The 27,587-nt window shown below is 51.5% G+C and overlaps 1 protein-coding gene across 1 annotated transcript; it reads right to left on the bottom strand.

Moving 5' to 3' along the window:
* Positions 1-59: 59 nt before the first annotated feature.
* TMEM72 (transmembrane protein 72) lies at positions 60-27,587 on the bottom strand. Its single transcript, XM_058542654.1, has 5 exons — positions 27,518-27,587; positions 7,852-7,918; positions 3,768-3,839; positions 2,000-2,139; positions 60-532 (listed from the first exon to the last, which is right to left on the bottom strand). Exons 1-5 carry the CDS (start codon positions 27,585-27,587, stop codon positions 60-62), a joined length of 822 nt encoding a protein of 273 aa, XP_058398637.1.

Genomic DNA, 27,587 nt, shown 5'->3' with positions numbered 1-27,587 from the left:
CAGGACCATCAGTCTATGTGGTCTCCTCACTGAATGTCCCCAGGGCTGGAGCAATCAGCTCAGAACAGGCCGGTGCCCGTGAGAGAAGAGAGGAAGAGCGGGGCCTGGGGGGGAGGGATGATGGGGGTGGTGTCAGAGGTGGTCTCCTCTGGCTCGCTGTCCCCGTTGTCCAGGCCCTCGGGGGAGATGATTCTGACCACGCTGTCTTCAAAGTGCACCTGCTTCTTCTTGGCCAGCGAGTCAGCTGGCTCCAGAGTCAGCTCTGTCAGGGCGTTTGAGTGCTGGAGGGCATTGGGCTTCTTGGTCCCCTTCAGGATGCTCTTCATGTGGATGAAGAGGGAGCCAGGCCCCTCCTTGAGGGCCCCGTGGAAGGTATAGGTTTGCTCGGTGTCCCCAGAGCCAGTGGTGCTCACGGCGCTGCTGGAGGGGTCCGTGTACTGCTCCGTGGGGGCCAGCACCTCTGGGGCAGCTTTGTTCTTCTTCCTCTTGCTCAGCAGGAAGTAGGCCAGGCCAGTGATGATGAGCATGGAGCCTGGAAGAGATCTGGGAGGTCAGCATGCTGGGCGTGTCTTGGAGGAAAGCCAGAGGCTGTCCGAGCCCATGGTTCCAAAGGGCCACTGCAGCATGCCTGTGTGACCACACTCAGGCCCCTGTGCTCCAGCCCTCACTCCTGACTGTCCTCGCAAACCCACGTCAGACTCAGGGGGCAGGCCTGAGGCCCGGCAGAGGGATGTCAACAGGGCCAGTGCCATTCTTGGGCCCTCACCCTGACTGCTAGCCAGGGGACCCTGTGCCTGAGGCCCCCTTCCTGTTGACAGCTGACCCTGGAGCTGCCCGCCCAGCCTCCCATCACCATGCTCAGCCTCCCTCCCAGGATGGCTTGTTGGGGCTGGACCTGTAACGCCTTCCACGGGCCTGGACTCTATTGTGGATATGGGGCCCTCTCTGCTGAACTGGACTGCCTTCCACTCCCAGAAGTGCGGAGGTCCCCCTTCCCCTCAGCCTCCCCAGTAAACACAGAGGAAAGTACAATTTGGGTGGGGCTAGCATAGCACTGGTCCCCCTCCTGGCCCCTCACCCAGCCTCCAGGCCAGAGGCCCTTTGTCCTAGGCTGAGACCTGCTCCTCTGGGCCTTCTGCCAGGAGCCCCGCCCTATCCAGAGGAAGTGAGGAAGGTGGCTGCCCTGCCTGCCAGGTCCCGGGCTTCCTGTGTCTCTCGCTTTCCATCGCTTTCCAAGGAGCGAGAGGCTATGGCTGGCTCTGGCCTTGGCAGTGCTGAGTCCTGCTCAGGAGTCCCCTGGAGGGCGTACCGAGTGGCCTTGAGAGGCTGTGACAGGTACGTTAGGAGAAACTGCAGAAAGGAAGAGGAAGCTTTGCCTTTCAACTTTGTCTCCCTGGGCAGCTGGCTTCCCGGCATTTTAGATGGCTTGTGAGGAGGGGCACATTTTCACGGCTAGGGAGGAGGGAAGAGGAGGGTACTAGGCGAAAAGGGCATGGACAAAACCCAGGAGGTGGGAGCACTGAGTCCCGGCTTCTGTGATCAGAAACCAGGCTGACCAGCAGAGTCCCTAAGTTGGAGTGGGAGAAGACGATGAGGCTGTGAAGGTCTTTTGGAGTTCCAGGCTGAGGAGTTTGGACCTGAGTTGGTAGCTGCCGGGGAGACGCAGAAGGGTTTGGGCAGAGAAGTGACCATCCCGTGCCCTCTGAGAGCTTGGACCACACACAGGCATTGGAGGAAAGCCAGGTCCCTTTTTCTGGTGCAGCATCTGGACACCTACATGAAGGATGCGCTTCTTGGAACATTCCTGCCACTTAATCGGCATGGAGGATATCTTACAGTTCCTCATCCCCACGTCTTAGACCAGAGAAGGCAGTGGGGCCAGTGAGGGCCCTGGAGCCAGTGTCACTGGGGGCCTATGAAAGGAAGATTCAGCCCCTTCTGCTCAGAGCCCATCTGCAGGGGGGGGCTGCCTGCCTCTACTACCTCCTGGAGCTCCTACCTGGGATGGTCACGTGCCAGACCAGGACAGGGTGGAGGAAGCAAGCCACGGACAGCAGTACGTAGGCCAGGAACTTCTGGAAGCAGCCCAGCCAGTGGGCCTTCTCCCTTGCTCTGTAGGCCGGGGACCCCGGCTGACACCTGGAAGAGGGTGTCCAGGGTTAGCAGGAAGCAGGAAGCGACCCAGGAAAGCCCCAGCAACACACAAGGCTGTTCGAGGCCGGGAGAGGGTCCTCTGTGGCCATGTTCTCTGCAGTGGCCTCTGGCTGAACATCCGCCAGGGGCTGGAGTCCTGACTGTGGCTTCCACAGTTAGGGGTCTTGCCCGAGCCCCTCCAGAGGATCCACAATTTATTTGAAAGGCTTCCCAGCCCTGTCTTTCTGGTCAAGGAGGAAGGAAGGTAAATCCTTTCAGGATGCTGCAACGGCAGTGGGAGGGAGGGTAGGAGACTCAGGGGCCTGCTGGGAAGCCCACAGTGGAGTGGAGAAGGCGTGCAGTATGGGAGACACCTGGCTGGGATGGTTGCGTGGATCGTGCACTGCACAAGTGGCCTGGCCACGTGGGTGAGCAGGCTGGAATCCAGCTGCACCCTGTTCACAGAGCCTTGCCTAGGCATGAGACGGCATCAGCCTAAAGGGGCTTCTCTCCTAAACAGCACGCAGGGACCACACATGGGCCTGGCAGAGGCCTGATACTGAGCAGGTTTCCTCAGGGGTGCTGCCTTTCTCCAGGTTTCAAAGGAGGAAAGCGCTTGCCTTTAGGTCCATCTCTTTATCCTCTGAACTGGTCTGGAGCTCTCCCTGCACAGCTGCATCCTGCTCAGGCTAGCTTTAGGGAGTGGTGGGGGCTGGCGGGGAATGTGTTGGCCTAGAGCAAGGCCCTCCTCCCACACCCAGCTGCCATGGGTTTTTGGTGCCCCCTGGTGGTTATTCTTTTGTGACCAGCCCCTGGCTGGTGGTGGACAGGTCCAGAGCAGGTAAAATGCCCCTTTAGGCTCAGGGCTCCTCCATCCCCTGATCCTGGAGAAGTTGCAAGGATCCCTCGGCAGTGGAATCCAGCAGACAGGGGAGATGCCTGCTGCCCCAGAGCTGGTCACCTTGGGAGGCAGCTGGTGGCCTTGCAAGGTGCCAGGACAGCTGGATTTGAGACCTGGCTCTTTAACTGACCGCCTAGAGACCCAACTGTCTAGGTCCTGAGAGCCATGGTCCAGGGACAGCCCTTGGCCAAACTAATGACAGCTTCCACAAACTGAGCACTGCTGGGCAACAGGTACGGGCCTCCGTGACCATGTGGCCTTCCGAGATCCTGCAAAGCCTGTGCTCCTGTTCCCGCAAACAGGTGTGGAGGCTTGTGCCCCCTGGCTTGTCTCCAGGTCCCAGCAGGAGGCAGAGCCAGTTCTCAAACCCAGCTCTGCTCATTCCACACTGAGCCTTTTGCAGGGTTCTCACTCCGCAATGAACGGCGGGACGTGGGTGCAGTGACTGTTCTGGAGGTCAGGGATGGACTCTGCAGGGGAATTCTGGGTGGGAGCAGGCCCTGAATGAAGATGTCAGTCTGCTCCGCTGGTTGGGAGCAGGGAAGAGGGGACCATTGAGCCCTGCAGGCCTGAACCCTTGGCTGAGCTGGGGCTCACTGCACTGTGGGGAGGGAACCTGTCCACGGCTGCTTCGAGAACAGGACATTGTCCAGGCTGTGGCTTTACAGGTAGAGGCATCTGGGGGTGTCTGGCACTTGGGGGTGGTGGAGGGGCCTCTCTGGAAGCTACTTACTGGAAGCAGATGGCCAGCAGCTGAGCCACAAAGTAGGCCCCTTCGCACACGGAGACGGCAGCTCCTATGAACCTGTGGTGGAGACAGGTGAGGGGGCTGGGCGCCCTCCGATTCCCTCCTTGCTTTCCCAAGCGCTGCCTTCTCGCAGCACCCTGGCCTCCTGGGCATCTACAGCTGACCAACCGACCTGGACTTGCTTGACCTAATCCTGTCACCCAGCCAGCATCCACCAGAAGCGGCCTGGACACCAGGGCCTGCGCTGGGCTGGGCTGCGAGTGGGGGGGCGGCGGTGCCCAGGGCCCAGAGATAGGTGAGGAAGGAGCTGCAGGCCAGCAGGGAAGACCGCCTTGACCCCAGCACCCTGTGTGGACACAGGAAGGAATGTCCTTCCATCTACTGTCACCAGGACGGACACCCACTGCCTGACTGTGCGAGCCTTCAAGCTGGATCCATCCCCGACCTCTTTCCCTCTTCCTCTCCTCCCCTCATCCAGCCACCAGGAGTGGTCATCTGTGTTCCTTAAATAGCCTTAGAATCGCTCCCACTCTCTGGCCTCATCTGTGTCACTTGAGTTTGAGCATTGCTCCTAGGCCCCTGCACCAGATTCCCCCTTTTGGCTTCCCTGATTCCCTGGCCCTCACCTCCCTGCCTCCCGCTCCTCCACTCTGTCACCATCAGGTTGCCCCGAGAGCTCCTTCTGACACCTGAATCTGATCATATTCCTCCCAAAGCAGAATGCTTCAAAGGCTCCTCAAGCTCCAAGTGTGGCCCAGGGACCCTCCTACAGAATCCTCTGGGGAATATGTAAAATCATAGATTCCTGGGCCAGTCCCAGACTTTATATATCAGAGTCTTTGGGAACGGACCTTACAATTTTTATTAGAGGGTCTTGCTGGCCTATAGAGTTAAAATTTTTTAGCATGCCTTTTAAAGCCCTACATGAACTTCTATATTCCTCTGACTACATAGGAAGCTATCAGGTGCCACAGGGCCTTGGCACAGGCTAGTCCCTGTTGGAAGGACTCCTTTCTCCTCCTCTTGTCTGTCTGGTCACCTCTTTTTACTCCATGTTGTACTGAGTGACCAGAGCCGCCAGTCTGTAAACTCCCTTGGGCGTTCCCTCTCTAATTCTTCCATGCAGCCCAGGCCACTCCGGGAAAAGCTTATTGTTAAGTGCACCATGGACATGCATTGAAGTGAGTGAATGAGTGAGAGGAGATGCTGACTTGCAGGGGAAGGTGGGTCGGGGCCAGGGTCTCCTCAGGGCCTTGGGCATTGCCCCTGTAACTGATCAGCGGTGTGACCATCGCAAGGGTCTTGACCTCTCTGTGCCTCAGTTTCCTCATCTGTAAACTGAGAGTAATTATAGTGCTTCAACAATAAAATTGTTATAAGGACTAAATGAGTTAATACCCGTGAAGCCCTTCAGATGTGCTTGGCACATAGTGTTATTATATAAATGTCAGTTATTATCAATTCTCTCTCTGCATGACCATTTAGTAATTAATCTCTACTTTCTCCCGCTGTCTCTATGCCTCCTTGTGTCTGCCTCTTACTCCTTGGCTTTTAAATGGTAATAACTAACATTTATATAAGGATAACTGTGCCAAGCATGTTCTAAGGGCTTTACAAATATCAATTCATTTAGTCCTGGTAACGATTTCATTGTTGAAGCACTATAATTACTCTCAGTTTACAGGTGAGGAAACTGAGGCACAGAGAGGTCAAGCCCCTGGCTATGGTCACACCGCTGCTCAGTATCATCACGGGTAAGATCTGAACCCAGCACTCAGACTTCAGAGCCTGTGTACCTAGCAAGCACACCACGGCACATACTTTGCAAAACAAATGGCATTGCCTTTTCCTACATCCTGGGACAGAGGGAAACTGAGGTTCAGGGAGTGAAGTGACTCATTCAGACTTCCCGTCTGGTGCTACAGAGGCTGTGCCTCTTGATGCCAGGGAAGCCTGGTCACTCAAGCAGGGCACCAATCCAAGCTGGTAGCCCTGCCATGGTAGCAACAGCCTACACTCCAACGCCACTGCCCAGCGCTCCATGCTGGCCATGTGGACCCTTCAGCCACTATTTGTGGGTAAGTGTGAGGAAGGTGGTGAGGCGCCTCACAGGAGGATGGAGAGGAAGCAAGTGTGGAGAGGAGAAGTGGAGAAGAACGAGGAGAAAGCCAGTGACAACTCAGATCATACTGGTGCCTGCTCTCGACCACGGCCCCTGCTGGGTCTCGGGGACATGGAGAGGGAGTGGTGGACTTACACGGGGTGTGCTACAATCGGTGAATGCTCTGGGTGTGAGGGACACAGTGGCCGGAGCCCGAGATCAGCAGGGGAGATTGCATGTGTGGGAGGGAGGAGGGGCCGTGGGTTCCGATGTCGCAGGGTTGGGGAGCAGGGCGTGGGTGGGGAACATAGACTAGCTCACAGTGAGGGGCGGGGGGACCAGAGGCTGGAAGTGACATCTAGGACTGGACCACAGAGTGACCAGATGGGCAGCGTGTCTCCTCAAGACAGGGACAGAGCAGTCAGGAAGAGGCAGGGTCCTGGGCAGAAAGCCGTCTGCATGAAGCAGCCACGGCCCTGACCTGTTAGAGTTGGGTCATAACCTCTACCTCGTCCCCAAAGTCATGTTTGTGGGTGAGCTGGGCAACCGTGCGGAGAGGAGGAAGGCCCCAGCCTGCTTCTAGATTCCAGGGAGACAGTGCACGGCGGCCGGGGACAGGCTGAGTAAGATGTGGAGGGAGTTCAGAGAGGAGCAGCCACTTCCAGCCAGCGAGGCTCCAGGCTCAGGGCAGGCTTCCCGGGGCAGAGTGCCAGGAAGGAATGTCAGGCTTTGGGAATGCTGAAGTGGGTGGAAAGGCCCCCGGGTGCTCAATAGGATGAGCAACGGCTTAGGGGTGAGGTGACGCGGGTGAGTTTGAGAGAGTCAGAAACCCCTGGGGTGTAAATTGAATGACAAGAAAGAAGGTGGAGGCCAGAAGATAGCCAAGGAGTGTGGGCTGGAGGCCGTGGCAGCTGTTGAAGGTTGTCAGAGAGACCTGTGTTTCCAGGTGGCTAATTTTGTGGCTGTGTGGAAATGGACTGGAAGGGTGGAAGGTGGTTGGGAGATGGTGGGTGTGATTCACTTAGCAAACCAAAGAGCCCACCCTGAGGCAGGAGGGCCTTTTAGGACACAGACGGGGCCACCATGATGAGGGTGGTTGTGGAGGGGTGGAGCGTGCAGCCTGGCGACCCTGCAGGCAGACCGTGGCTGGAAAGCACAGGCTCCCTGTGTCTCTCAGATGGGGCTGCCGAGAAGCTGAGAGGTCAGAGCAAGCAGGGACCCCAGGCTTTCCTCCCACTCAGGGACACAGTGATCTGCTTCCTGCCAGGGTGTGTTTGCAGAGACAGCTGGCAGAGACGAAAGGACAGAGGCTGGGAAACTAAACGGACCTGGGCCTGAGACTGGGCCCTGCTGCTCATGAGCTTGGTGACGTGGGCTGAGCTGTTTACTCCTTTGAAATTTTCTCATCTGCAAAACTAGGACAATATGCACTTCTATGGTGCTATCAGAGTTAAAGGACATAATGTAAATAAAACATTTAACTGTGCTCAGCATGTGGAAGGGATCATGTATATAGTCCTTTGAGCTGATTCCCCCTCTCTCTAAAACAACAGCTCCGTTAATGTTTGCTGAATAAAGAAAAGACTGAAGAGATGGATGGGTGGATAGATGGATAGATGTATGGATGGACAGATGGATGGATGGATGGGTGGGTGGGTGGGGGGGTTAGTGGATGGGTGGGTGGATGGGTGGGTGGGTGAGTGGATGGGTGGGTGGATAGGTGGGGGGGTGGGGGGGTGGATCGGTGGGTAGATGGAAGGACAATTGGTTGATTTATGGGATGGTCTGACTAAAGCCCTGCCCAAACCAGGGAATATCCTAGAAGCCCCCTCTACTCCTTCCACCTCTGGGATAGGATGGAGTTAGCATGGGAAGGGGGTGCTGCTCTAGGGTAGTCTGAGCAGACAGACTCAAGGTGAACCGGAGCAGAACATGCAGGCAGGGAGCGGCACGTGCACACGTACTCACAGCAGATAGAAAGCCAGGCTTTTGAACTGTCCCTGGATGAAGGTCTCAGCGCCCACGCCGATCAACACTGAGGGGGGAAGAGGAGAGGAGAGTGGGCTCAGGTGCTTCATGCCAGAGTACTGCCCTGTGGAGGGCTCCTTGGCCACGCATGGACCCTTCTTCCTGGGAATGGGATCCAGAGTATGCTCTTCTTCATGTGGCACAGGGAGCTGTGTCTGGGAAGATGCAAGAGAGCAAGGAGCCTTCTGGATTGGTCTCTGGAAACCAGAAGGAGTTCAGGCAGAACCCCAGAAGTCTTTTAATCCAGCATCCCCAGAGCACAGATGCCTGCCCTTCTCTGCCCGTGTTGGTCATGCCCCAGAGACAGCCCACGCTGACAGGCCATCAACCCCTCTGCTCCACAGCTGTCCTCCACGTGTCATGGCTTCGAGGACCCTCCCCTTGTGCAGGACCCTGCCAGAGTGTGCTGTGTCTGGGTTCAGTGCTTGGCCACGGGTGGGACCGGTCCCCACTTTGTTCCCTTGCCCAGATCACTGTTCTTGCTGTTTCTGCGACCTCTTTTTCACTTGCTGGTTTGGCAACTGCATCTCACACTCTTGGCTCATGGCTTTGGACCCAGGGCTGACTAAGCCCCTGGGGTTCTGTTCTGACACGAGATGCTGCTCAGCCTCGTCTCTCCTCCTGCCCTTTCTTGGCAGTTGTTGTGTATGTTCAAACGCCTCACCTTCCATTTGTCCAGACTGAGTTTCATCTTAGACCCACCCTTCCAGACTTGCTGGCTCCTGGTTGTCTACTCAGGGAGATTTCCCCGGTCTCGTGGTTTCACTCAACCAGCCGTTGCTCTGACCCCGTCCACTCACTGATGGAACATTCCAGACAGCACTGAGGTGTCCTGAGACCTTCCTCCAGGACCTGCGTCAGTCCACTAATCAGACCTTTTTCTGGCCCTAATTGATGACACCCCATGCCCCCTGCTTTCCTCTCTCTGGGCTCCGATGACACACCTTATGTTTGTGGAATTGTGGCTTCACCTCATCTCCCTCCAGCAAAGTCAAAGATGGCAAGGCTGAGCTGTGGTACTTGGCTGCCCATGTGTGGCCCTTTGTCTCTGCCATGCAGGGGGCTGCTTGCCTGAGCCTGATGCCTCCTCTCTTCTCTGGCAGAGACGCTGCATAAGCTTCCATCACTGGGTGTCCCGAGCCCTTTGTCCACTGCAGAAATGCCATCTCCTGAAATGCAGGACAGAGCCCCTCACTCAGGCTGCCAGTGCCTCCACCCCTCGCTTCTGGGGGGGATTGTGGAAGTACTTCAGGCAGAAGGGGACAGAATGCTTCCATCTAGGAAGGGGAGGGGGGCGTTTTCTTAGTTTTCATTAGTGATGGAGGGTCCCAATGATCCCTGTGCTTCAGGTCCAGAGCGGTGGGCGACACTGTGCCTCTATCCTCTCCAGGCTCTAGCTGCTCACTGGCTCATCCCAGGGGAGTGGTCGGGGGTGCTAGTCAGTCGCACAGCCCTGCGCAGGGTCAGCGTAACGTGCAGGACACCTAAGAGTTTAGACACGATGGTCACGCACACGTCCTGGCTGCTCACAGCCTTGCGGCACAGGGAGCCGTATTGTCTCTGCTTTACAGGGAGGAAAGTGAGGCTCAGCGACCTTGTGTAATTCTCCCAAGGACACGTGGCAGCAAGTAAGGGACCAACAGACTTAGCCTGAGACTTCTGGCTCCAGGTGGTGGGCAGTTTCCCAGTTTTCACTGTCTGCCAGTGAGTGAGGGAGGGAGTGTGTGTGTGTGTGTGTTGTGCAGGCGAATACCTATTTATTTAGTTTTCACTCTGTATCCTGTCCTGTTCTCAGCACTAAGCATTTACTAACTCGTTTGATCATCACAACAGTCTGATGTGAAAGTCCTTTGTTATGCTCATTTTACAGAAGAGGAAACTGAGGCACAGAGAGCGTAAGCAAAACAAACAAGCAACTGTGAGTGCCTAGGTCAGATCCTGCATTTCAGTCTCATGTTTGCCACTTGATAGCTGAGTCACTCAGTCTCTCTGATCCTGTTTCCTCGTTATCCCTCCTGCACATAATGCTTATGAGGATTCAATAAGCCAGTTGATGGCAGCGCGTCACAGTCAATGAAATCACTTATTAATTTTTGGTGCAAGGATCCAGCTCCGGGAAGGGTCTTCCCACTCAGGCCTGGAGAAGGGCCTTTGGCCTCAGGCTGATGCTTCTGAATGTGCACATTCGGGGTGAGGCAGGGGCTGCATTCACATCTGTGGTCTCTGTAGATTTGCATGGTCTTCTGGTGGACAACAAGCAGGTGGCAGGGAAGGGTTTTGGGAACTCAGCCCCTTTCCCTGACTTGCAACATTTGGCATGTGGAGAGCTATTTTGATGCCTTTTGAGGGAAACAAAGGGTCAGTAGTCAAAGAGGCATTCGAGGAATGCTCTAGAGGCAGCTGGTTTGCAGTTAAAAAACCAAATCAAAGTAACAACAGAGGAAAGACAGAGCTGGGTTGGAATCCCAGTTGTGTGTGTTATTACCAGGGTAACTGTGGATAAGTACTGAACTCCTCTGAGTTAGGTCTTCCCATCTGTGGAATGGGGAGAATAAGTTATATCTCACAGAGTTGTTGCTTGGATTAGAGAAAATAAAGAGTCTGAAATGCAGGGCTCCGTGCCTGGCAGATGTCAGGTGGCCAGTACGCATAAGCTCCCTCCTCCCCCTAACTCGAGCCTTTCCCAGCCGGAGCTAGCTTTCCCAGCTTCCAGCTAGACCATTTTGCACCATGGGAAGTGGGGTCACCCTCCTGAAAGCTCTCAACCAACCACCACTGTGCTGGATTTTGCAAGCCCGGGGACAGAGGGATGCCCTTTAACTGGAGGAGGAGAGCAGAGGGCTAGAGTCAGGAGTATGGGTCCTCAGGCCAGGAGGTTTGTAAGGGGATCCCGTGGGATTCTCATGGTAGGCCTAAGGCCCTTTGACACCAGGGCCAACGGGTCACTGCTTTCTGCTTGATCCTCTTAGTTCTGGGGCTTATGTTCTAGGAGGTAGGCCATGCGAGTTGAGACAACGCTGACAAAGTGAAGTCCTTTCTGCTGTCCCTCACATCTGTCTTTTGGCCTGTGGCTCCGACCCTTGGGTCTGCTTCTGCCTGGGAGTGGCCTGCCCACGCTCTTTGGTGTCTCCTGGCAGCTTTCCCTAGACTGTGCTTCCATCTCATCTTTTGTTGGTTTCCTGTTGGGGTGATTTGGGGTCAGGCCCAAAAGTGAGCTGGAGTCAGGCATTGGGCTCATCTGGCCCAAAGGTGAGCTGGAGTCAGGCATTGGGCTCATCTCTGGGGCGTGCTTGGTCCAGGAGAGATGTGATATGAACTGAGAGGTGTACAGTGACCCAGGCTGTAGGAGAGGCTCACCTAAGTGCTCTGGGGCCAGAAGAGGGAAGGGCCATTCCTGGGGATTATCTGGAAGGACTTTATAAAGAGGATTTAACCAAGAGGGACTGGGAAGGCAGGCAGGAAACGGACAAATGCAAACAAAGGGGAACGGCATGCAGGAAGACCCCCTCCTCTCCACCACAGCAGCGAGTTATTTCATCTGGAACAGAGGCACAGAAGGGGGCAATGGGCGGTATATGTGGACTGAGGCCAGACTGTGGGTCTTTAAACACCAGATTCCACAGGTTGGGCAGGGGGCCTTGAGTGTTCTGGAGCAGCTGAGTGACCTGTTTGTACCAGCATTTCAAGTGGATTGGGTAAGGAGCTTTGCTGATATTTGGCCGAGACTGCCTGGCAGACGTGCGGCGGTGGCTGAGGGACAGGGCCTTGCTCTGGGTGCTTGGCCTCCTGCTCTCCCAGAGCACTGGGAGCCGCTAGTTACTTTGTTGGCCGGGCTTGAAGCAAAGTTCTGGTTGTGGCTCCTGATGGTGTGGCCAGGTGACCCTGTTCACCTGTCTTTAGGGCAGGGTGCTGGGCACAGGGGCCCGGGAGGGGAGGCTTGGTTTTGTCTGGGGGTCCAGACAAGGAGGCTTCCCAGGCACTGAGGAGAAGGATGTGCCCTGCTGTTGTGTCTGGTCTTTTGGCTTTTTCTGGGCAGTGAAAGGTAGAGGCTTGGGATGGTCACAGGTGACTGGACGGTGTCTGAGTTTGGAAGCTCCCTGGGTGTGCCAGCCCCGCAGCCTCTGCTGCCCTCCTACGGTGGGTGGGATGCATCTTGTTTAATCTGCACAACATCCCTTGGGGAGGGAATTGTCAACCACATGTGAGTTACGGAAAGATACAAACAAGTCTCTTGGAGGTGCAGCACCTTGCCCAAGGCATGCTGGTAGAAAAGGGCTGAGGGCTGGGATTGGCCCAATTCCCAGCATCCCCAGGCCCCAGAAAGGGGTCAAGGAAGGACTCTGATGAGAACCAGAGATGCAGGTGGGGGAGGACATTTCCTGGGGGCCTTCCTGACCACGGGGGAGGTGCCACATGGATGAGACTAGTGTTGTTATGGGCAGTGGACCACTGTGTCCCCCAAGCCCAGCTGAGAATGGATTTTTGTAATGACTGTATCAAAATGAGGCAGGAAATGACCTCTTCACTACTTCAGTGACCTGCCTGGTGCCTAAGCTGTGGGTCACTGTGGTGACCACCCATCTGTCCCTCAACTCAGGCATCTGGCATGAGGCTCTCATGAAGCCGCATGAGGCCCTCAGCCTGGGCAGAGCTCTCTCCTGAGTGTCAGAAGCAGTTGTAGCCTGAATCTCCCCACCCAGGGCAGTTCCACCCAGCAACCCAAGAGTTGCCCCTGACAGTCAGGGTCCAAAGCGCCCAGTGGTCAGCCTACACCCTCATTCATGGCATGTCCTCCATGCCAGGTCTAGTAAAGCACAGCATGCAAAGGAATACACGTTGGAGCCCGGGCAGAAGGTCCCGGACCCAGGAACTAAAGAGATGGTGAGGGTAGGAATAGGCACAGCACTCTGGGAACAGGATGAGTGCAGGCTCCATTCTGCCTGGGAACTGAGGACAGCTCCACAGAGAACGCAGGCAAGGTGACGTCAGGAGGATGGAGCAGCGTAAGAATCTGGAACTGCCATGGCCAAGATTCTGTGTACCAGTAAAGGGCAGGGCCTTGTCTCTTGGTGCTTCTCTCTGCAGCTCCTGGGGCTTGGCAAGGTCACAGGGCCACACTAGGGCAGTCACAGTTGGCTTCCTGGGCCCAAACTGTCAAGTCTCCTTTCACCTTGTAACTTCCTCCCACCCCTCCAAGAGAGCTAGGCCCACGGAGAAAGCTGTGCCCTGTGGTCCTGGGAAAACCTCTCCCTCCACAGTCTGGGTGCAGCTAGGTACCCTGGGGATCCAGCTTGCTTCTACAAGGATTTACTCTAGTCCCTAACACTTATCTCCCTGAAGGTCTTCCAGGCTCTCAAGGTCATGCTAGTTGCCGTCTCTAAGGTAAGTGAGCCGGGAATGGTCCTGCTGTGAAGACATTCTTGCTGATCCCTCGGGCAGCAACACTCCCAGCGACCTTGTGAGATGATGGCTGGGCTCTGTGGCAGAAAAATGGGCATTGACCCCATGTACTTGAGACTCTTAGGTGTGCGAGATACTCTAATTACAGCAATGCAATGTGGCATTTCTTTATGACAACAGATGTGTCAGATGGAAGCTGGCCGCAAATTCTTTGCAATTCCTCTCATTGAGAGATGGAGTCTAATCTGTTTTCCCTTGAATGTGGGCTGCCCTTAGTGACTCACTTATCCAATAGAATGGTGTACAAATAAAGTTTGAGGACTTGCATGGCTAATTCACAAAGAGCTTCCACCCAGGCCTCTTAAAATGCTTGTTCTGGGGGAAGCCGCACCCCATGTAAGAAGTCTGACACTCCTGAGACCGCCATGTGTGAGGAAGCCCAAGCTTACTGTGCAGAGCAATTACTAGAGAAAGAGAGAGAGAGACAGATGCACAGCCAGCCCTAGCTGGTTCAGCCTCCCCAGCCAGGCACAGGACATGTGAGTGAAGCAGTTATCTTGGACATCCCAGCCCCAGAAGGTACCAAGTGGAGAAGAACTGATGAACCAAGCCAACAATCAGAGCTGAAGCCCCAGACATGTGGCTCTAGACGACCCATTCCAGCCACCCCATCTGAGACCTCCGTCATCATGGAGCAGAGAGGATTCGTCTCCACCGCACCTTGCCTGAATTCCTGAACCACAAAATTTTGAGCATAATAAAATGGTTGTAGTCTTAGCCACTAAGTTTTGGAGTGGTTTTATTATGCAGCCACAGATAACTGGAAAATCAGCTTTTTCTATCTTCTAACTACTTGAGATTTTTGGCCTTGATGTCCCTGGTCTGTATTCTGACTCTTTCAACGGTGAGCATCCTCCACTGCCCCGTAGGCCTTTGGCCCTTCTCACGGGGTCCTCAGCTTGGTTGTCAGAAGCCAACTCCCAGGCTCCCAAGTCCTGCAGCACCTATCCCCCTGCCCAAATGTGTGCCCAGCCTTGGAGATGGAGTCCTAGGAGTGGTGTCTGGGGACTACTTTTGGGCCATAGAACCCTACTAGTGGTTTTATATCTCAGGATTTCATGGAGGATCCGTGAGGCTCTGCCTTATCCAAAGCAGGTCCCTCCTGCAGCTTCATTTTGCAAAATTCCCAGTGGAAAAAGTGGGGAAAATAAAAATGAGATCCCTTACTGTAGGAGAATTCTGTGAACTATATCCAACACTCATCCTAGGCAGCCACGTGGGCCAGTACCCTGGAAGCACCTCACCGTGTGTGCTCCCTGAGCTGCGCCAGGAACAAGCTATCTTTGGAAGGCAACATAGTTCCACGTGACATAAATATAAGACTTCAAAACTGTTTTGACTGAGGGCCTGGAGTTTCCTAAATGTTTTTTCGGGGGGCTAGTCTCCAGAACTCTGCATTTCAGAAGCCAGGAAGTAAATATGAAGTGTGGCTTTAAATTGGAAGGTGGGGTGTTGAGTGAAGAATGGGATTGGTGTGTGAGAAGGGTTTTCGCCATCCTGTCTCCTGACTGTCTCTCCAGACTGCATAGGTGGCCACCTGCTCTCTCAAAGGCCTCCTGTCAACCCCGTGGATGAGGACAGCTGTGGTCACTGCTGTGTGGAATTGGACTGAGGAACTCTGCCAGGTTTCCCAATTTAGTCAGGTGGTCAGTAAAACACAGAGAAGTTATGGCTTCCAGCAACACCAGGACTAGGGATGGGTCGGCAAGTCCGCTGGGAACAAAATTTCAAGAGGCGCTGACTCGAAATTTAAGGAAGCACTCCCTCCTAGGGCTGTGCAGTGGCAGTGATGGCCCTAGTGTGACCCTCAGAGTGGTGCCTCCAGCCGTGGCATCCAGAGTCGTCCGTGACCCAGGGTTGAGGGCTTCTAGCTCCTCCTGGGTCTTGGCCTACACTTGCGGTCCTCCTTCCTCCTCATGTGTCAGCCTGGCTGGCATCTCTGAAACTCTGTCTTCACAGGGCTCTACTTCAGTGCAAAATGGGCAACATGCATCAGCAATTCACCCCAACAATTGACCCTTAGCTGGGCATGGGGACAGAGGAGCTGACAGTTTGACAATGGAAACAGGGGGATAAATGCCACTCACGGCCCCAGAATCAGCGCTTCACTGTAACAAATTCTCTATAAGAAAGAATTGTCCCCAAGAACAGATTTGATCGCAGTTGCATTGTTCTTTACACTGCAGGTAGGAGGGGTGCTGTGGCAGAGCCGTGCTATTAAGTGGCCTGCCAGCTCCTTCCATCCCACCCCGTTATCTGTCCCTCAGTATCCTGTTATCCGTCATCCCAGCCCAACAGAACCACATTACAAGCCCACATCAGTGCAGCCCACCCACCCCTCCTTCTCTCTTCTAGCACAATCTCCAGGGAGGAATCTTGCATGGTACCAGTTAGAGCCAGCTCTTCCTTCTCAAGCATTTGTAGACAAGCCTGGCCTCCTCATCTTGTCCCCTTCCCTCTAGTCTCTGTCCCTCCTGTCTGGGTTGGGTCTAACTACAGCACAGTATTTTCTTATTGCAGAGGCCAGGGCTTTCTTCTGAGTTTCCTTCCCGAGCTGTTTGTTCTAGTTCAGGCTTAGCAGGGATCAGAGATTCTGGACCAACGGCCTGTGTGCAGGCCCGGACCAGGCAGCTTCCTTCTGAGCCTCTTTCCGGGCACCCTGAAGCTCTGATCTCAGAGAGTGGGTTGGTGAAAGGTCTGAGAGTGCTGTGCTGTAGTGAAGGGAATGTGAGGCTTGATCAGAAAAGCTGAGTCCTGGCTCCTCAAGAAAATCATAACTCCCTCATCTGCTTCCTCTTCTGAAAGATGAGAATAATAAAAATATGCATAACTCGCTATAAGCATTCAGTCTTAGTAAATTATAGAGTATTGTGCAAATGTAGATGATGGCTAATAGAATCATTAGGAGAGGCAGGTTGTTCCCATCAGTACTCTCAAGGGGGAGGAGAGGGTTTATTCTCATCCTTTCCTTCCATTAGTACACATTTTTATGCGGCTGAAGAGCTCTTCTCCATGCACTGATTTCACTCATTGATTTTCCTGTCTCAGGTTTCTTCTGCAGGCCTGATTGGGATATAAACGGTCCAAAGCCCCATCCACCTCAACATCTCTTGTGTACCGTCCTCTGTGCAATCTGCTAGGGACCAGGAGGGCTCAGGGCCAGTGTGCTCCTGAGGATGGGGCCTGTCTGTGGTGCTGACTGCGGAGGGGCCAGCCCCACCCCATGGCTTCCGGCCTCGTGCTGATTTTGCCTCAGGACAAACCTCATGGTTGGCTGTAGGTTTTCCGTTCTGACTCCGTCGCTGGGTTGAGTCTTGACACCTGTCTTACATGCAGTGTAGGGCGCTGGTGGCAACATAGGACACTTCACAAAGGTCACTAGATGCCACCCTAAGTGGCTTTTCATGCTAGGCAGTGATCTTGGCCCTGGATGCCTGGGGAGCTGGATGAGAATGTCATAGTCACTGCTGCTGAGGGTAGCATCATAACTCATCACATTGTGTTCATACTCTTTTTCATCCTCAAGTATGGCGTCTCTCCTACTGGTATGAGGGTCTGTAAGGACATCTCAGGTAAGGACACACCGGTTGATGACGATGGCTGGGGATGGTTTAGGTTCTCAAGGGGTCATAGCTGGTTGCAGAGATGAAAGCTAGATTTCAACATTTCTAAGAACATGAAGATGTTGGAACCAGTTGCTAAGAATCCACTGAGACAATAAGGCGGTAGCCGCAGGCTTCTTACCTCAGGAGAAGTTGTGGCAGATTCCAAGCACGGCAGGGAGGTTTACCTGTGTGTTGAGAGCCATTCAGCTGACACCTATGAGCCAGGGTTTGGGGACACTGTGAGAGAAGGCCAAGATTCCACAGAAGAAAATTCTAGATACTCAGAAGAGATTTTAGAGTATAGTGTGGCGCTCAGTACACTCTGCTGCCTCTCACAAGCCTGTTTGGGGAGAATTCCTGAAGGTGAGAGCGTCCACTCATTCTCTACTAGATTGTCTAAACATGAGCCGTAGACGAAAGCTGACCATCCAGAAGGCCTGCTTTGTTTGACCTTGTATAGTCCCTGTGGTAGATTGCAACAATGTCCCAAACCCTCCCACGCTCAGTATCCGTGCCTTTATTATGTGACTTTGCAGTCCCTCATGCTAAAGAGAAGTCTGTTTCCCCATCCCTTGAATCTGGGCTCAGCAGTGTGATGTGCTTTGGGCAACAAGGTGTTATCAGGCACCGTGTGAGCACAGATGTGCAGTGGGCTCATGATCTGGGCCTGCTCTCTCGTGCCTCTGACATTATCATCAGCTCAGGCCTGGGTCAGCCTGGTGGAGCATGAGGGATGCAGAGAGCAGAGTGGCCCTTATAATCCCAGCCAAGGCCAGTCTAGACAAACCAACAGCCGTCTGACCCCCACATAGCTAAGCACACCCAGCCGTTGTTAGCAGAAATGTGTAGCCTACTCACCCCGATCTGTGAACAACAAAAGCTTATTGCTGGATGCCACTAAGGTTTTGCAGCTTGGCAGTAGATAACTGACACATCCACCTTTTTTTTTTTTTTTTTCTGAGGAAGATCAGCCCTGAGCTAACATCCATGCTAATCCTCCTCTTTTTGCTGAGGAAGACCAGCTCTGAGCTAACACCTATTGCCAATCCTCCTCCTTTTTTTCCCCCAAAGTCCCAGTAGATAGTTGTATGTCATAGTTGCACATCCTTCTAGTTGCTGTATGTGGGACACCTCCTCAGCCTGGCCAGAGAAGCAGTGCGTCGGAGTGCACCCGGGATCTGAACCCGGGCTGCCAGTAGCGGAGCGTGTGCACTTAACCGCTAAGCCACGGGGCCGGCCGGCCCCCTGACACATCCACTTTTAAAGATTGTTTTATTGAGGTATAATTGACATCCAACAAACTGCACATTTTTTTTATTTTTGGGTGGAAGATCAGCCCTGAGCTAATATCCATGCCAATCCTCCTCTTTTTGCTGAGGAAGACTGGCCCTGAGCTAACATCCGTGCCCATCTTCCTCCACTTTATGTGGGACACCACCACAGCATGGCCTGACAAGCGCTGTGTTGGTGCGTGCCCGGGATCCGAAACCAGGCCGCCAGCAGCAGAGCATGCACTCTTAACCGCTACGCCAGGGGGCCGGCCTCCAAACTGCACATATTTAAAGTGTGCAATTTGGTAAGTACTGACATACGTATACACCCAGGAAACCATCACTATAATCAAGATAACGAATATATTTATCACCCGAAAAGTTTCCTCATATCCTTATAATCCTACCCTCCCATCCTTCCATCTACCCCCAGGTAATCACTGATCTGCTTTCTGTCACTAGAGATTAGTCCACATTTTCTAGAAGTTCATACAAGTGGAATCATACAGTGCGTACATTTTTTTTTTTTTTTTTGCTATTTACTTTCACTCAGTATAATTATTTTGAGATTATCCCTGTCATAGCATGTATTGGTAATTCATGCCTTTCTATTGCCGAGTGCTGTGGTATACCTTGGTTAGTTTATCACTCATCTGTTGATGGGCACTTGAGTTGTTTCTAGATTTGGTTATTACAAGTAAAGATGCTATGAACATCCATGTACAATCTTTGTATGGACGTAGGCTTCCTTTCTCTTGGGTAAATACCTAGGAGTGGAACAGCTGGATCATATGGTAGGTGTGTGTTTAATTTTTTAAGAAACTGCCAAACTATTTCCAAAGTGAGTATACCATTTTATATCCCCAACAGGACTGTGTGAGAGTTCCACATCCTTGCCAACACTTCAACACGTGGTATGGTGAGTCTTTTTAATTTTAGCCATTCTAGTAGGTATGTAGCAGAATCACATTGTGGTTTTGATTTGCATTTCCCTAATGACTATTGATGTGGAATATCTTTTCTTGTGCTTTTTTGCCATCATGTCTTGTTGTTGACTTGTTTTTCACTCTTTTACCCATGATATTTTGAAGAGCGAAATTTTTAATTTTGATGGTATACAATTTATCAATTTGTTCTTCTATGGATTGAATTTTTTGTATTGTATCTGAGAAATCTCTGCCTAACCCGTTACTAAGGTTTTATCTATTGTCGAGAAGTTTTATAGTTTTAGGTTTTCCATTTAGGTCTAGAATCCATTTTGAGTCATTTTTTTTTTGTATATGGTACAAAGTATAGATAAAGTTTATTTTTTGGTAAATGGATATTCAATTGTTCAGTACCATTTGTTGAGAAAGTTATCCTTTCTACACTAAGTTGTCTTTGTACTTTTGTCAAAACTCTCTTGTTCATATATGTCTAGGTCTATTTCTGGACTCTATTCTGTTCCATTAGTCTCTTTGTGTTTCTCTGTGTCAATACTGCACTGTCTTGATTTCTGTAGCTTTATAATAAGTCTTAAAATCAGGTAGTGTTAATCTTCTAATTTTGCTCTTTGTTTACAAAGTTGTTTTGATTATATTAGGACCTTTGCATTTTCAGGTGAATTTTAGAAATGGTCTGTCAATTTTTAGGAAAAAAACCCTGCTGAGATTTTGATTGGAATTGCATCCAAATTGTAGAGCAATTTTGGAGAGAAATGGTCTCTTAACAGTATGGAGTCATTTTACCCACACATAAAATATCTCTATTTATTTAGGTCTTCTTCACTATCTCTCAGCAACATTTTTCAGTTTCCAGTGTGCAGGCTTTTTTTTACATTTTTTGTCAGATTTATCCCTAAGTATTTCATATTTTTGATGCTATCATGAATTGTATTTAAAAAAATTATTTTCTAATTGTTTGTTGCTAGTATATAGAAATACAATTGTTGTATAGTGATCTTACTTATAGGTGTCTTCAACCTTGCTAAATCTTTTAGTAGTTCTAATAGCTTTTCTGGTAGATTCCATCAGATTTTCCATAGACAATCATGTCACCTGTGAATAACAAGTTTTTCTTCTTCCTTGTTAATCTGTATGCATTTTATTTATTTTTCTTGCCTAATTGCACTGGCTAGAACCTCTAGTACAGTGTTGACTAGAACTGGTGAGAGTGGACATCCCTGTCTTGTTACCAACACCGGGAGAAAAGCACTCAGTCTTTCACTTTTAAGTAGCTGTAGGTTTTTCACAGCCCTTTTTAGTCTGAGAAAGTTTCCTTCTATCACTAGTTTGATAATGGTTTTTATCATTACAAAATATTGGATTTTGTCAAATGCTTTCTCTGTATCTAGTCAGATAATAACATAGCTTTCCTTTTTATTTTGTTAATATAGTCAGTTACATTGATTGATTTTCAAATATTAAAGCAATCTCCATTTCTGGGATAAACTGTACTTGCTTATTATATATTATCCTTTTTATACATTTTTTTTTTGATTTCTTAGAACTTCCACAAGTTTTACATTTATGTTGATGAGGGATATTAGTGTATAGTTTTCTTTTCATGTGATATCTTTGTCTAGTTATGGTATCAGAGTAATGCTAGTTTCATAGAATGTGTTAAGAAATATTCACTCCTTTTCAAATTTGTGGAAGGTTTGTGTAGCACAGATATTAATTCTTCCTTTAATGTTGTAGAATACACCTGTGAAGCCATTGGGGCCAATACACCACCTTTTGGTGATGATATCATTTACATGGAGGGAGTCTACAGACCTGTAGTGTTCACTGATACTATTGAGGATATTGCCTCTAACACAGAATAACATCCTTCTTGTAAGAGAAGGAGAAAGTTTCTTCTAGGTCTTGATTTCAGGTCAAGGTATTTGGCCAAAGTATTTGCTTCTTATTCTTTCTCACATTCAAAGAGAATGTGTCTGTTCACTCTTCCACATGGCAGCTTTTCTGGTGCCAGAAAACAATGACCATGCCTCTAAATGTTCTCTATCCATGCCACATATACCACATTTCTTCATCTGAACTTTATTTGGCCTATGGAAAGCTAGGAAGGCTCAGGGGAAGCCAGGTGGGCTCCCTCTTCCCAGCGTCCTCCACTTGTATCTGACTACACTCTTTTGATAATAGCCCTCTTCAGATGGTTGTACAGAACTAAGGAAAAATCCTAAAACAACTGTCAGCCCATGAAAAATAAACAAAGGCTACCATCTTCCTTCTGGTTTGATCACTACGTGTGCTATAGAAATAACCAAATTTCTGTGGGCTGATATTAGTGACCCAAGCTCAAAATGTGAAGGAAAATGTTAGTCAGTGTAAAATCTTTCACAGTCTAGCCCCTTCTTCCCTTTCCAGCCTCGAGGGTCATATGTTACCTTGTTCCTTTCTTCTGATCTCCCTTCTTTTTCCAGCCTGCAAGAGTAGCCCATCACTCCTGCTGTGCAGTCCCTGTGTCCTGCACGTTCCTTTAAAATTAACCAGCACTGAGTGAGAATCTAGGTGCCAGGCAGTTTGCTGTTTTAGTCATTGTTTCATTGAATGCTCACAACCCCAGAGGGTAGATACACTTGTTATCCTCGTTTCATAGCTGAGAAAACTGATGTTTAAAGTGGTTAGGTGACATGCTGCCTAAGGTCACACACCTTGTAAGTGGTAGAGAAGGACACAAATCCACCCTCCCCAACACTATGCTTCAGTGTTTGATGCTGAGACGTGAACTTACTGGCTTGTATCCCTGGTCAGACCATGTGCTTCTCTAGGGCGGAGCTCCTACCATCTGAATCCGTATGTCTACATTGCACAAAGTGGGAACTCAGCAAATATTCACTGAATAAATGAATCCTAAGTGGAGTTCCACATTTCTTGTTCTAAACCAAAGAAGGAGGACACAGGCACAAAGAAGTAAAGAAAGAAATGCTTGAACAAAATCATGTTATCTTTCAGCGGTAGGAGGGTGGAACAGAGGTAGGAATATTTCATTTACTCATTGGGACAATTGGATGGGAAAAGAAAAACAGTCAACATCCATTGGGAGGCTCTGAAAACAACGTGATCTTGTTTGGGTAATAAATCCACCTGTGGACGTGTTGGAGCGCATGAGGTATCATTAGATGGCACGAGGTGGTCACAGGGCTATACATTTAAGAAGGGTGGAAATTAGCATGGTGGGCCCAAAACGATTGCCTCAGAAGCATTAATGTTTTTTTTTTTTTTTCAAAGGCTTTGATGGGGCTAAGGTCAAACTATGCATTTGCTGTGCTCTTTAAAAAATAATGAGAACGTCTGGGTTTAAATTCTTCTTTTTTCTTAGGCTATATTAATAAGCCAGTCTCCATTTTGAATGGAGTGTGGCCAGGAATGAGGCTGTGAGGAATGTGGCTCTCTCTATTCAGTAAAGAAGAGGTTAACGGGTCGAAAGACTGGATCAAATAAAACCTCTAAGTGATCCCAGGTTGATCCAAAGTAGTTGATTTGTGAGAAAGAGCACATTTGCCTGACAAGAAGGGCTTGCTCAAAATAGCCTTGTCTCAGTCCTAGCACATTTCCTTGTTGGCTGTCTAGCGCTCTTCTCGTTGGAGCGTTGTGCCGACAGCCCCTGGACGTCCCATTGAATCCTGGCCCTGCAAATGGGCAGTCTGGCGCTCCAGCACCAGACCTGCTGTGTCCTGGCTGTGTGACCTCTGCCGAGCTACCTAAACATTCTGAGCCTCAGTTTACTCATTTGTAAAATGGGACTAAGCTCAGCATTTGGCCATCAAAGACACTGGGGGGGCTTCAGCAAGATAATGACTTTATAGCATGTTGTCAGTCATGCACCTCAGGACCCATAAATGGAAGGTCCTACTGTGATAGTTCCCTCTGGAAATGTGTGCAGATCTGGCTGTCCCCGGATGAGGTCCAGGAGTGAGTTTGGCTGGACGGTCATGGTAGTGCCAGTCAAAGCATGCATAGCAATCATTCAGGGACAGACAATGAGCATCTGGATCAGATATCAGTGTTCAGATATCATGTCTTTAGATTTAGGAAGTGTTTGGTCATCCTACTATGCTTCAATGTAACTGTGCCCATCCTCACAAGGACCCTGCCTTCCTGAGCCTCTGCATGGGTGGGACTGACTGATGGTGGGGGCACTAGGGTAGACTGACGGGGTGACTTAAACCAGGCTTCTTTGGTACCCTCTGTGTGTTTTGCATCCTGCCTCCTGGGGTCACCAAGACATGAAAAGACATGTCCTTCAGCCTGATTTAGGTGGAGAGCACATTGATTATGAGTAGGGCCTCAGGAGTAGACTGTCATCAATTAGAATCTTGCCCCTTTGCTTCCTGTTTGTAAGATGTTGAGCAAGGTGCTTTACTCCCCAAGCCTCAGTTTCCCCTACCTTCAACTGGGGATGAGGAAGAGCATGACGGTGCTTCAAAGGGTAGTTATGAGAATGAAATGAAATACTGTATTTAAAACATGTAGCACAGAGCTTGCCTCACAGTAAATACTCAAAAAAGAATGTTTGTGATCAGCTATTACCCGCAGAGCAGAGGCTGGGAGAGTGAAGAAGAGCCCTCGAGTGTTGGAAGTGAGAAGCCCCAAGCTTGGGTCCCTTTGCTCTGAGGAGAGTTGGGAGGCCTCACCAAAGGGCCCAGAGACATTTCCTCAGCATTTTCTCTTTTGGGGAGCCCCACACCCACCTGTGTGCCAGGACACATCTGTAAGGCTTTCCCTCCAGTGCTCAGGGCCCGGGGAAGTGAGTCTGCCCTCTTCCCTCCACACCCCCACTTGAGTCTAGAGGGTCTTCAAGGTGCCTCATCTACCCCGACACAGGGTGCTCTTCCCATCTTTTCCCTGCAGGCTTGAGGCAGGGGCTGAGGAGTGTGAGGGAGTTCATGGAGATCCACCCTTGTAGATAGAGGGGATGCAGAAGTTCAAAGGGAGGCTAATCCTGCCTTCCAAGAACAGAGATGGGAACAATCCTGTCAGACATGCCCTTTTCTTATTTTGTAGACGAGAAGCACCCTGGGCATCTGTGCTCCCATCTCAGTTAAAACCCATTTTCCCAGTTCCCCTCTTCTGATGGTTAATTTGTAGTGAGAACAAATCACAGGGGTGAGCCCCCCATGGGGCCTGAGTCTCTGACTCAGGATATCATGGCCCTGCCTTCAGGTGGGCACAGTGAGAACCTGCTTTGAGAAATGGACAGCTAGGTGTCCAGCATCTGCACAGGGAGGTGCAGAGTGCTCACAATCTGTGTGCAGTTTCCCAGTTGTGTCTGCTTCTTTGGGCGGCTCCTGGAGCCACATCTCAGCAACAGAGGCATTCAGAGGTCACACATGCAGGTGTGCTCGCGCGCACATGCGCGTACATACACACACACACACACACACACACACACAGAGCCTTCCTGGCCCAGGGAGGTAACGCAAATGAGTGAAGCCAGCCAAGTGTAAGACAAATGAGGGGGGAGTGGGTCTGTGATGACCTGCAAACTTATGACTAGTCCAAAGGGAGAGAATTTTCTAATTTTAGAAACACTTCCGCTGGGTGCAGTCTCCCCATGGTCTGTCTACCCCTGTTTGGCGGTGGCAACGCTCTGTCTGTGCCTACTCATGGTGTGAGGCTGAATGTGGGGGTTGGGCAGCAATGGCCCATGGGCACCACTGGACATCCTAATGAAACTTCCTCCAAAGGGGCTGGGTGGAGAGGAAGAGATGAGCTCAGCCAACCAGCACCTGTGCAGAGCATGCTGCGGCCATAGCCACCGGGCCGTGCTGCCCCTTGGAGTCCCCCGGAGCCTGGTGCACTTGGAACCTCTGACAGCCCCAGATCCCGTCTACAGAGGGGAAGGTGGTCCAGGGAGGAGGCTGCTGGATCGGGAGCTGCCCGGTCCTTGCAGGTCACACTCCAGGTAACCTTGGGTCACATATTTTGCCTAGATTCTAGAGAACACACACTCCTTCCCATGGGGACCAGGGGCCACCTTAGGCCTCCTGGGGTTCTGCAAAGTGATAGCCTCTGTCTCAAGTCTTCTTTCCTCTCTAGGAGCAACGCCCCTATAAATGAGGCCTGGACTTCTCAAAAGAGATTTCAACATAAAAGAGGCTTAAAGGAATGAGGAATTTGCAAATCTTACATGCTGGAAACAGACCAGGAGTTCCGTGACGTTGGAAGAAACTTGAGATTTGCCCAAGAGCACCAAAGCCCCTCTCACTAGCTTCCTGCTTGCCCCCAGCACTCTAGAAAGCTTAAACAAGGTTATTGGAAAGCCTGGCCATTAGAAGGCAATTCATGGCCTATTTTTAGCCTGGATCTTATATCAAAACCAAGCAGGAGGCCCTTCCTTAGCATTAACAGCAGCCCTTTGCACAGAGATAAGTGTTCTGGTTAAGAGGAGCAGTGTGCACGTGTGTACGTGTGTGTGTGTGTGCATCCGCGGCTGCAGAGCCTTCCACGGGCTGAGACTTGTAAACTGTCTTTTGCTAATCTATCACAGGAATAGATACATCTTCAAACAGCTTCCCATCAGGAGGCAGCCTCAGCTCTGGGCAGAGTGTGGCAGGAAGAACATCACTGTGCTCTCTGACAGCTGAAAGGAGGACATTTTACATATTTGGAAACCAAGACCTGGAGAAAGGCAGAGCGGACTCAGGACAACAGTGGCAGACCAGGACTTGAACTCCAGACATGAAAACTCTATTTAGGGTTACCTTCCTCTCCCCAAGATGGGTTGTTGGGGGCCTTGGTGGTCATTCCCTTACATGTAGGTGACAAGGTGGTTCTCACGGAAGCTGCTCCCCACCCAGCGCATTTACTCAGGGCCCTCAGCAGAGCGATTCCAGACCCTTCCTGGTGTCTGCTGGGTGAGGCTTCCTACCCTGGGAAGCAGGGAGCTCTTTTGCCAGAGTCCTGGCCTTTTCAAAAGTCAAAGGATATGGGCTTCCGGCTGGCTGTCCCTCTGACCTGCATTGTGACCTTGGGCAAGGTCACTGCTCCTACTGAGCTCAGGTGCTCTGTTATGTCACAGGAGGGGTGGGATTAGACCTGCAGCAGCACTTCCTGTGCTGACTCACGGCCTTGAAGCTAGAAGAGCCCACTAAGCTGGCTCCCTGGGAATGACACAGGTCCCCACTGAGCTCTGAAATATGTCACGTGGGCTTCTCTCAGAAGGTGTACATCCTTGGTTCCCCTTAGCTGTGCTCTCTGTGCATCCTTGATCCTCCAAAACACCTGGCCAACAGGTCCAGTTATCTCCCCTACAGGTCAGAAAATGCCATCCCAGAGGGGCCAGGTGGCTCTCCCAAGGTCACACATCAGCAAGTGACAGGGCTGGGGCTGGAACCAGCACTGTTTGAGTCTGAGCTGGGGGACATTTCCCACTTGCCAAGACCCATGCGTAAGATTTTGCCCAGTGGTGAGGAAGGACTTGATGGCAGTGAGTGTGTCTTCCTTGTCCCCAAAGGACAGTGGGGCCCAGACTAAGGGCTCAGGATTCAGGATGCCGCCTGCTCACTTCCTCCGCACAGATCTTGGCCATGCAGGTGGAATGGGAGCTGAGCGTTGGGGAAATGAGGAGGCAGAACTCAGGATCGCGGCTGCACTGGGTCTGCTCTAATGTCAGTCAGTCTGTCCTCCCGGCCAGTTGAGCAGCCCGGTGATCAGGCTGGGCGAGGGGGAGGAGCCCAGCACAGGCAACCATTTCTACCTCCAAACCCATAGTGCATTCCTGCAGTCAGGCGACAGAGAGGGGCCTGGGTTTCTGGTAGGTGGGGGGTGGGCCAAGGGAAGCCGGGATCCCCATGTCCAGCCCTCCAGCTCAGCCTGCCCCGAGTGCTGGCAATTGTCTCTCCAGGAAATGGGGCTGTGGTTTGAGTAAAACAAGATGAGCTCCGTTGACCATTTTCGTGACTATACAGTGAGGCGCCCGATTCTCACATTTGCCTGGTCCTTTACACCTTCAGCCCCCACCTCCACCTCACAATAGCCCTCGAGGAGATGGAGCAGACCCCTTCATGTCACACGAGGATACTGAGGGCTCCCGAGGTCGCACGGGTCATGGAGTGCCCAGCAGAGATTCAGCACCAGGCTCCCTGGTCCCAGCCCCAGGCTTATCCACCATACCTGCTGCTGTCCCACAGAGTAGTGCTTCTGGAGGTAGCGGGAAGGGCAGTGAAGGGCAGTTGTGGCCAGATGTGCCCACCTGTGCCTGGGTGGCCTGCTCCCACCCCTCATGTAGCCTGTCTGCTGTGTCCAGCACGCAGGGGACTGCAGCCAGGAGGTGGGGTCTTACCTGCAGCAGTGGCGATGCCCAGGAGCCGGCAGGCGTATTCCAGCCCGGTCCAGAACACCTGCAGCTTCAT

The sequence above is a fragment of the Diceros bicornis genome, chromosome 6, assembly GCF_020826845.1.
Source record: "Diceros bicornis minor isolate mBicDic1 chromosome 6, mDicBic1.mat.cur, whole genome shotgun sequence".
Taxonomy (NCBI): domain Eukaryota; kingdom Metazoa; phylum Chordata; class Mammalia; order Perissodactyla; family Rhinocerotidae; genus Diceros; species Diceros bicornis.
The sequence above is the reverse complement of the archived record's forward strand: the minus strand, read 5'-3'. Positions and strand labels throughout refer to the sequence as shown.